Source organism: Ammodytes marinus (assembly GCF_949987685.1).
Source record: "Ammodytes marinus genome assembly, chromosome: 18".
Classification (NCBI taxonomy): Eukaryota; Metazoa; Chordata; class Actinopteri; order Uranoscopiformes; family Ammodytidae; genus Ammodytes; species Ammodytes marinus.
The window spans coordinates 1,708,169-1,718,168 of record NC_137222.1 but is presented as its reverse complement, the minus strand read 5'-3'; the positions used below and the strand labels follow the sequence as shown (position 1 = coordinate 1,718,168).

Here is a 10,000-nt window from a genome sequence, read left to right as displayed (position 1 = left end):
GTGTGTGTTCCCCCTCTCCACACACACACACACACACACACACACACACACACACACACACACTAGGGGCTGATCCCAGGACTATACTGGTTTTGCTTGTAATCCTGACCATAATACCAAAGGGTCAGTTTGCCGCTAGAGAAGGCTTTTGATTGGTTGAGATACTCTTCTATTCTTTATGCCACTGGATACCTGGTCGAAAATAGTGCGAGGAATAAAAAACCTTTATATAATATCAAGGTTTGGTGTCTCAATGTTCATAAATATTATAAATCTTAGTAAAAAAAAACAGTTGTTTTACTGTCTAGACCGTTTGAAACGACTGTATGTATGTGGCCGTATCACATTTTCACCATGGCAACAGTCATTGTTTTTATAGAACGTCCGGGCAAAGGACTGTCGTGATTGGTTCAAAATACTTATTGTGTCATAAGAACCAGAGCATCGCCCATGGCCTCAAAGTTGATCAAACTTAAACAACAATATCTTTTTATTTTTATTGATAAATTTGCCTATAACTTTTTTTTGGATGCTTGCTGTCATGCAACTAACTAACTAACTCCACAAGTGATATTCCATTTGTGGATTTGGTCTTGCAGGGGGCTTAAAAACTTCCCCTTTCCCATCACTGTGTGTGTGTGTGTGTGTGTGTGTGTGTGTGTGTGTGTGTGTGTGTGTGTGTGTGTGTGTGTGTGTGTGTGTGTGTGTGTGTGTGTGTGTGTGTGTATGAGAGAGACTTGGCTACACACTAGTCTAGTCTTGTGACTGTGTGATCAGTTTTGAATGTCACACACGTACGGAGTTAGAGAGAGAGAGAGAGAGAGAGAGAGAGAGAGAGAGAGAGAGAGAGAGAGAGAGAGAGAGAGATGACTTGTTTCCTGGCACTAGATTCTGGCAGCACAACATGCCATCCAGCAATCTATAAATAATATCAACACCGACCCACACAGTCACACAAGGTATTAAGGTGACATAAAGTAAATGGCACAGAGGAAATGGTGGGGTTCAATCACTCACTCACTCTCCTCTGACGCACACAAACACTCACTCTCTCTCTCTCTCTCTCTCTCTCTCTCTCTCTCACTCTCTCTCTCAAAACACTTAACCCCAAACTGCCCCAGAGGCGCTGTACTATGGCTGACCCTGTGTGAGGAGGACCCCCTCTGGAGTGGAGAACTGGAGAGGGGATATGAGAAAAGACGAAGTTCGATGTGCCCTCTGTGTGACTAAATTGACTACATTGACTTGTAACAACCTTCAGAATATTTGCTAAGAACGATTATGGAAAGTTTAGTTGATGTAAGTGCTTTAGAAGTTGAGATTTTATTTCTAGACTAAATTCACAATTGAATATACTGCTGCTATGCCTAACTGTAAACTATACAGATCTCCCTACAGCCTTTAGTGGACATTATAAACCAAGCCGTCTAGTGGGTGGGCGACTTTACGATAATGCTCAGAGGCTAACAGCATCTGCTACTTCCACCTTCTACTCTAATCTCGTTACTGCATTAGACTGGGGGGGGGGGGGGGTCTCTGAAGTCTTTAAAGCAGCAGGTGTGGATAGATAGCTAGATAGATAGCTAGATAGATAGATAGATAGATAGATAGATAGATAGATAGATAGATAGATAGATAGATAGATAGATAGATAGATAGATAGATAGATAGATAGATAGATAGATAGATAGATAGATAAACAGACAGACAGACAGACAGACAGACAGACAGACAGACAGACAGACAGACAGACAGACAGACAGACAGGCTGTAGACAACATCACTGTTATGACAGTTAACAATTGGTCAATGGCAAAAATGTAAATGTGTCTCGAAATGACCAAAAATCCAAATTTATTTAGATTTTCTTGCACATTTTTCTTTCTTTCTTGTTTTCCTTAATTGATGACTATTTATTTGTTTTAGGCTATACGATGATATATTTTTTTTTACCACTGAATGTAAAACAAATCGCCCTCGGGGACAATAAAGATGATCAAATCAACTCAAATTTCAACTTTTTTTCTTCATTCTTTTCCCCTCCTTCCAGCTCCTCCTCCTCCTCTCTGATATTAAAGATGGCGTCCTCCTTCACCCGTCTGATGTCCGGCCGTAACAAGGCGGTGCTGCTGGCCAGCCTGGGAGCAGGAACCATGGCAACAGGCTTCATGATGAGTGACAGCAACTCCATGTTAGCAGAGACAGCAAGAAACAAGCTCTACCCTCCCAGGTAAGGGAAAGCTAGAGTGCGTAACTTCTGTCGCCCCCCCCCCCCCCCCCCCCCCCCCATGAGGAATTTTGAGTAATTACAACAACACTGTCGGTGCATCTACATGAGGTTAAGCCTTGAGTGATGGCACATTGGATTGTATACCTTCTGCTGGCTTTTGGGCACTTCTTGGGATTTTTTTGAGCTCCTGTACCAGTGTCAGGGGGCGGGGGGGGGCAGACACCAATTTGCAAACACTGCCATACTGAGAAATACAGAGAGAGTTTTGTTAACTCGTTTGTCGATGGCTTGATTGTAACTGATATTCATTTATATGAAAAAAGTTACTCACTGTAGCTTTAAAGCCATTATAAAGGTTGATACATAGAGGTCGATTCACACACTTTGAGGGTCAGTGAAATCATGTGGATCGTATTAGTGAACATCTGACCACAGCAACAGCAGTATCACTGACTGACACTCTCAAGTTTCATCTGTGTTACCTTTGACTCACTCTCTCTCTCTCTCTCTCTCTCTCTCTATCTCTCTCTCTCTCTATCTTTCGCTCTCTCTATCTCTCTCACACGCACGCACACACACACACACACACACACACACACACACACACACACAAAAACACACACACACACACACACACACACACACACACACACACACTCTCACAACCTTTCCATCACTCTTTATGTGGCTCTGTCCCAAGTACTAGGTTATATAAAAATCACATTTTGAGTTACTTTCTTAAAGGTACAGTGTGTATGTATGCAAGTTGCTAGCTACGATGGCCCTCCCTTTGTTTACATACCAGTTTACAGAGCCTAGGCTGTGTATTACAGTAACAGGTAGTGGATCTTAAGGAGAAAGTCACCGATTTTTTTTTTTTTTTACTTTTATTTTAGTGGTTTTATGTTTTTTTTTTTTTACATATGGACAAAAACAAAACAGAATAAGGTAACACATACAATACATACACAACACCCAACCCCCTTCCCCTCCCCCCTCCCCCTCCCCCCTCCCCCCTCCCCCCTTCCCCCTCCCCCCTTCCCCCTCCCTCACATAAACAGACAAGGAATACAGAAAAAAAGTGAAATAGAAATTCACAGATTTTGACAAAACGTTATTTGACAACAAGCATTCTCCAGAATCACTGACTCAACCTTTGAAAACATGTCTGGAAATGTTGTAGAAAAAGCACAAAAACGTCACAATGGCAATTATTTTACTAGAATCTTAAAACCTTTCCAAAATGTCTTCCTTCCCCCCCCCCCCCCCCTCGTAGCGCCGACTTCCCCGACTTGAGGAAACACAATAACTGCATGGCGACGTGTCTGACTCCAGCCATCTACGGTAAACTGAGGGACAAGCTCACCCCAAACAACTGGACCGTGGACCAGTGCATCCAGACCGGAGTGGACAACCCCGGACACCCCTTCATAAAGACAGTGGGCGCTGTAGCCGGAGATGAAGAGAGCTACGAGGTAACAGAGGGGGTTAAGGGGTTAAAAGGTTAAAGGGTTAAAGGGTTACAGTTTGGGGTCTCATGTGTTTCAAAATGTCCATGTATCGTTCTCCTTAAATTAAATTGATTATTTGAACTATTGTAGTGGAAAAAGATTTACATTTTTCAAATTAAAACATTTTGAGTAATTTGTAAAAGATTGTTAAATAAGCGCAAAAAGAAATTTCATTAGGGCGCCCATAGCTCAGTTGATAGGGCGTCCCCCCGTCCCCCCCCCCCCCCGGGCCAAGGTCCCGCTGCAGACCCGGGTTCGAATCCTGCCCGGGTCAGTTCCCTGCATGTCCTCTCCTCTTTGCCCCATTTCAACACTGTCTCCCCGATCTGTCTAATAAAGCAAAAATGCCCAAAAAATGATCTTAAAAAAAAATTAAAAATTAAAATTATCAAAAAGGCAAAATACCAACAGTTTAAAGTATTACACAAATGTGTTGGCATTCGTGGTGTAGTGGTTAGAGCGTCCACCCCATGAGGCTCAGTCCTCTTCACAGCCGACCCGGGTTAGAATCCAGCCCGGGTCCTTCTCTGCATGTCTCTGTGTCTCAAAACTGTCTAATAAAGCATCACATTTTGTTTTTGTTTCAGTTAGTTTTATTTCATCTTAAATTCTTTAGTGTTTTGCTTGATACTTACGGCACAGATCAGAGACCATGAAACTTGACTTTCTCTCCTTCTCCAGGTGTTTGCTGAACTGTTCGACCCGATCATCAAAGACAGACACAACGGATACGACCCTAGCACCATGAAACACCCCACCGACCTCGACTCATCCAAGGTAAATACACCAACATCCTACACTACACAAACCTAAAGAAATGTGTGGTCTTTAAAGCTGGGGTGGAGAATTTGGGGAGAAAATAGCAGTTGCGATAGAGATTTGAACAGTTGACAGTCCCAACAGCCAATAAGAACAGAGAATCGTTTTTTTTTTTTTTTTTTTTTTTTTTTTTAATCGGAGCCTCGCTCTGATTGCTCAAAGTGTACCGCTCATGTTAATTTTGACCAATCAGAAATCACATACCCCAGCTTTAAGCATCAATTACTTTATTTGTCCCCAAGGGGAAATTTTATCGTGCAGTAACATTTAAAGGTGGAGTCAGCGATTCTGTAGAACGCTTGTTGTCAAAATCAGTGAATATCTCCTCACGATCTACTACCATGTGCATGTGTGGATATATATGGTGGGCCCCCTTTGTTTACATGCCTGCTTACAGAGCCTAGGCTGTGTAATAACACTGGATTTTTTTTTAAATATGGAGAAGTGGCGGATTTGAGGAGACATTGACTCATTTTGACAAAAAGCATTCTCCAGAGTCGGTCTCCACCTTTAACTTGCCTTATTGTTGTAGCCTAAATGACAAGCTTATCTCAATACAAAACATGTTTACACTATCTCTCTTCCTTCATGCATACCAAACTATATTCCCTGTCTCTCCCTGTCCCCTTACGTTCATTAAAGGTGTAGTCAGTGATTCTGGAGAACGCTTGTTGTCAAAATCACTTTTTGTCAAAATCAGTGAATATCTCCTCATGATTCGCTACCTGTCTGTACTGTGTGTGTGTGTGTGTGTGTGTGGTGGGCCCCTTTGTTTACATACCAGTTTACAGAGCCTAGGCTGTGTATTAATATTCAACATTTAAATCACTGACTCCACATTTAACGAGCCTTATTGTTGTAAATGAAAAATGTCTTTCAACAAAAAAAAGATTCTTACACTATCACCCCTCTTCATGTATAAAACTTCATTCCCTTTCTTCCCTGTCCCCTGACCCCACCAGTGTCTACAACATTGTTCCTACATGTGTATATGCTGGGAAAGACAGCTTTTAGCTTCAGTGCCCCTGACTCCTGGAACAACTTACAGCAACAAATTAAACTAAATACCTTCATATCCTTTAACCAATTTAAACAAACTATCTTAAATCTGCCCAACTTTACCTGTAACTGTTTTAATTAGGCTATATTGTACTTTCACCCATTTAATTTTAATTGCTGCCACTCTTCACCACTGTGTAAATGTTTCAATTGTTTTTTTTCTCTTCACCTGTTGTTGTGTATTTGATGTATTTGCATTTAATATTGTTTATGTATTGTTGTTTTTCCTTTGAATTTGTTTGATCTCGACGTCATTGTAAATGAGGGTCACAACCCCTCAATTGGTCTCTCGAGGATAAATAAAAGTTAAATAAATAAAATATAAAACTAAAATGTCTTTCTTTATCCCGACCAGATCACCAACGGTGTCTTTGACGAGAAGTACGTGCTTTCTTCCCGTGTGCGTACGGGCCGTAGTATCCGCGGGCTGAGCCTGCCTCCTGCGTGCACGCGGGCGGAACGGCGCGAGGTCGAGCGTGTGGCTGTGATGGCGCTCGCAGGACTGAAGGGCGACCTCGCCGGGAAGTACTACAGTCTGGGAGACATGACAGACAAGGAGCAACAGCAGCTCATTGACGTGAGTGTTTTATATGGGTATTAAAGTGGTTAAAGCTATAGCGCGTAACTTTTTCATATATAAATTAATATATTTATTAAAGTCCCAAGAAATGGTTGAGTTGTTGGAAGACATGACGGACAAGGAATGGTATTAAAGTGGTTTGACAATTAAAGTTAAAGCTTTAGTGCGTAACTATATTATGTTACGCACTATAGCTTTAAGGAAAGTTAAAATGATAAGGGAAGTACTACAGTCTGGGAGACATGACGGACAAGGAGCAACAGCAGCTCATTGACGTGAGGGGGGGTTTGAAATTTGGTATTAAAGTGGTTTGCTCAAGGAGTATGATTTTTTTTTAAAGTTTGCTAAAAATGGAATAGCATAATATTTCAGAATTTCATTTAATTTGCACTTATACAAATCTTAAAAGTTATACATTTGGAAATAGAAATACTCCTTTGTACGGTGGCGCTGAGCATTCACCAAATACATTTTTTTTTCACAGCTAATGTAGCAGTTAGCACACTCAGGATCTTGAAATGACGAGATAAGGATCGTCCCTCTCATTCATCAATAACGATGGCTGGCTGGCTGCAGGACGACTCTGTCCGACCTTATCGTCTTTTATTCCTGCCCTAAAAGCACACTTTACTTTACTTTAATATCGGACTTATATTTCTGTTGTGATTATTTAACGCTGCATCAGGATCACTTCCTGTTTGACAAGCCCGTGTCTCCGTTACTCACCTCGGCGTTCATGGCCCGAGACTGGCCTGACTCCAGAGGGATCTGGTAAGGCCCAACAGAATAGTAAAATCCCAAATCCCAGTGTAATACTGGTAGTGTAAACCCTCTAGTACCTTTTAGTTTATAGTGCAGGGCCTTCAGTAGGCTAACTTTACTTTAGTTTATTCTATCCTTCTTAGAGCTTTCACCACGTTATAGTTGTCCTTTTATAAAAGTAAATTTGGTGCATAGCTAGTTTTTAGGTATAAAAAAAAAAGTCACACATTTTTATCAGCACATTTTTTAGTCACAGAGAAAAAAAAAATCTCATAGCAAGCCGAGGGTTAGAGTCGTTGTATGGCCAACCGGACCCTTATCAAACAAGCGCCTTTGATTGGTCAAAGAGGGTTTTGTGCCCCCCCCTCCCCCCCTCACTAGCTCTACAAGTGCACACATAATTTCTGACACTAGTCCTCACAAAGATGCCACACACACACACACACACACACACACACACACACACACACACACACACACACACACACACACACACACACACACACACACACACACACACACACACTCACACACACACACACACACACACACACTCACACACACACACACACACACACACACTGCTCCACTGAACGAGATATTTGGTGCAAAAGTCTTTGTGTCTCTCTGAGTGTTTTTTTAACTCATTACATAGGATTTGTCCATCTGTGATTCAACAGCGTGTTTGAGAAGGTCTATCCATAGATTTATTTTTGTGGGAAAAGGGGGGGAAACATTTTCAAACTCCTAATACATTTTACTCTGACTACAAAATCACTGATACACACGTTTGACTATTTTCTAAAACTTCAAATTAGTTATGCACCGAATTGACCTCATTCTCCTAGCGCTACCCCTCTGTAACTTCCTCCTCCCTGTGTGTGTGTGTGTGTGTGTGTGTGTGTGTGTGTGTGTGTGTGTGTGCCCACTATAGGACCACTTCTTGTTTGACAAACCCGTCTCTCCTCTGTTGACCTGTGCGTTCATGGCTAGAGACTGGCCTGACGCTAGAGGCATCTGGTAGGAGCCTTCTCTGTGTGTGTGTGTGTGTGTGTGTGTGTGTGTGTGTGTGTGTGTGTGTGTGTGTGTGTGTGTGTGTGTGTGTGACTTTTCTCTTGTGTATGTGTGCCTGTGTGTGTCTACATCAAGCCTGTGTGTGTCTGTGTGTACTTGTGCATGTGTGTGTGCGCGCGTATGTGTCAGTGTCTGTGTGTGTATAGCCAATGTGCGTGCGTTTCTGCGTGCCTTTGTGTGTGTGTGTGTGTGTGTGTGTGTGTGTGTGTGTGTGGACATTTTACATTGCAACTTTGTTTGACCCGTTCATAAGTCAATTGTAATCCTAACGCATTTAACGCAATGTCAAATGATAGCAACATAGTGTCTACTGACAGTTACTAGATTACAATCTGAACGGGTTAAAGCTGGGATGGAGGATTTGGGGAGAAAATGGCAGTTGGGATAGAGATTCGAATCCAAATACCTCAACCGCTCCACTTGTTCTCTTTGGTCCCTCCCCTATGGTCCCTCCCTGACACGCTCTACACCAACAAAGTCGGTGCCAAAGTGAATGGACAGTCCCAACAGCCAATAAGAACAAATAATCGGAGCCTCGGTCTGATTGGTCAAAGTGTACAGCTCATGTTAACTTGTTGACCAATCAGAAATCACATACCCCAGCTTTAATCTCTTCACCCTCAACAGAAACATTCGGTTACTGATGTGACTGAGATCTTAATTTGGTTTTCTTCTGAAGGCACAACAATGACAAGACCTTCCTGATCTGGATCAACGAGGAGGATCACACCAGAGTCATCTCCATGGAGAAGGGAGGCAACATGAAGAGAGTGTTCGACAGGTTCTGCAACGGGCTGAAACAGGTAAACAAAGGAACTTGTAAAGCTCGCACATCAACTAAGCTTTGGATAATTATTTTGAGCAGTATTCTGAAGGTTATTGCTGAAGGATTTGTTCATATGTTGTTAATTGTCTGATTTATGAGACATTTTGTTCTTAAAAAGATGCTGAAAATGTGTTTTTTATGACCTTTACATACTCTTTCTTTATTTTTAAAATGAAAAAAATAAAAGAAGCTGTATCTAAAATCTGTTCGGTTATAACTTGGGGCTCTATTATTTTGTAAAAAATTAAATAAAGTTTTTAACTATTTTTTTTTAAATTTACACATCATTTGTATATTTATTGAAAAAATATTTTTTTATTAAAAAGTTACTCAAAAAATAATTGTTTTAATGTCATTTTAAAAAAAGGTCCAAGAATAATCTTAAAAAAAAAAAAAAAAATGTATTTTTAATCACTTGATGTATTGTAGGTGGAGCATCTGATCCAGGAACGCGGCTGGGAGTTCATGTGGAACGAGCGTCTGGGATACATCCTGACATGTCCCTCTAACCTGGGGACTGGGCTCAGAGCGGGGGTGCACGTACGCCTGCCCAAACTCAGCCAGGTAACAGACAGACAGACAGACACGGACAGACAGACAGACAGACAGACAGACAGACAGACACACAGACAGACAGACAGACAGACAGACAGACAGACAGACAGACAGACAGACAGACACACAGACAGACAGACAGACAGACAGACAGACAGACAGACATGGACAGACAGACAGACAGACAGACAGACAGACAGACAGACACACACACACACAGAAGTTACATCCTGACATGTCCCTCTAACCTGGGGACTGGGCTCAGGGCGGGGGTGCACGTACGCCTGCCCAAACTCAGCCAGGTAACAGACAGACAGACACACAGACAGACAGACAGACAGACAGACAGACAGACAGACATGGACAGACAGACAGACAGACAGACAGACAGACAGACAGACACACACACACACAGAAGTTACATCCTGACATGTCCCTCTAACCTGGGGACTGGGCTCAGGGCGGGGGTGCACGTACGCCTGCCCAAACTCAGCCAGGTAACAGACAGACAGACAGACAGACAGACAGACAGACAGACAGACAGACAGACAGACATGGACAGACAGACAGACAGACAGACAGAC

General features: G+C 42.2%; 2 protein-coding genes across 3 annotated transcripts in view; both read left to right on the top strand.

Annotated features, from left to right (window-relative positions):
• Positions 1–10,000, top strand: part of oclna (occludin a) — a 254,069-nt gene that overhangs the window by 102,321 nt on the left and 141,748 nt on the right. The window lies entirely within an intron of this gene.
• ckmt2a (creatine kinase, mitochondrial 2a (sarcomeric)) overlaps positions 1–10,000 on the top strand; it is a 14,759-nt gene that overhangs the window by 950 nt on the left and 3,809 nt on the right. Inside the window, exons 1-8 of one of the 2 annotated variants that reach the window (XM_080046933.1) lie at positions 1,205–1,299; positions 2,051–2,230; positions 3,507–3,705; positions 4,423–4,518; positions 5,975–6,196; positions 7,896–7,981; positions 8,715–8,838; positions 9,291–9,425. In XM_080046933.1, coding sequence (XP_079903059.1) covers positions 2,079–2,230; positions 3,507–3,705; positions 4,423–4,518; positions 5,975–6,196; positions 7,896–7,981; positions 8,715–8,838; positions 9,291–9,425 — 1,014 coding nt within the window. In that variant the 5' untranslated portion in view covers positions 1,205–1,299; positions 2,051–2,078. Of the gene's footprint in view, positions 1–1,204; positions 1,300–2,050; positions 2,231–3,506; positions 3,706–4,422; positions 4,519–5,974; positions 6,197–7,895; positions 7,982–8,714; positions 8,839–9,290; positions 9,426–10,000 lie in introns of those variants that run through there. The other variant, XM_080046934.1, reaches the window with a different exon arrangement.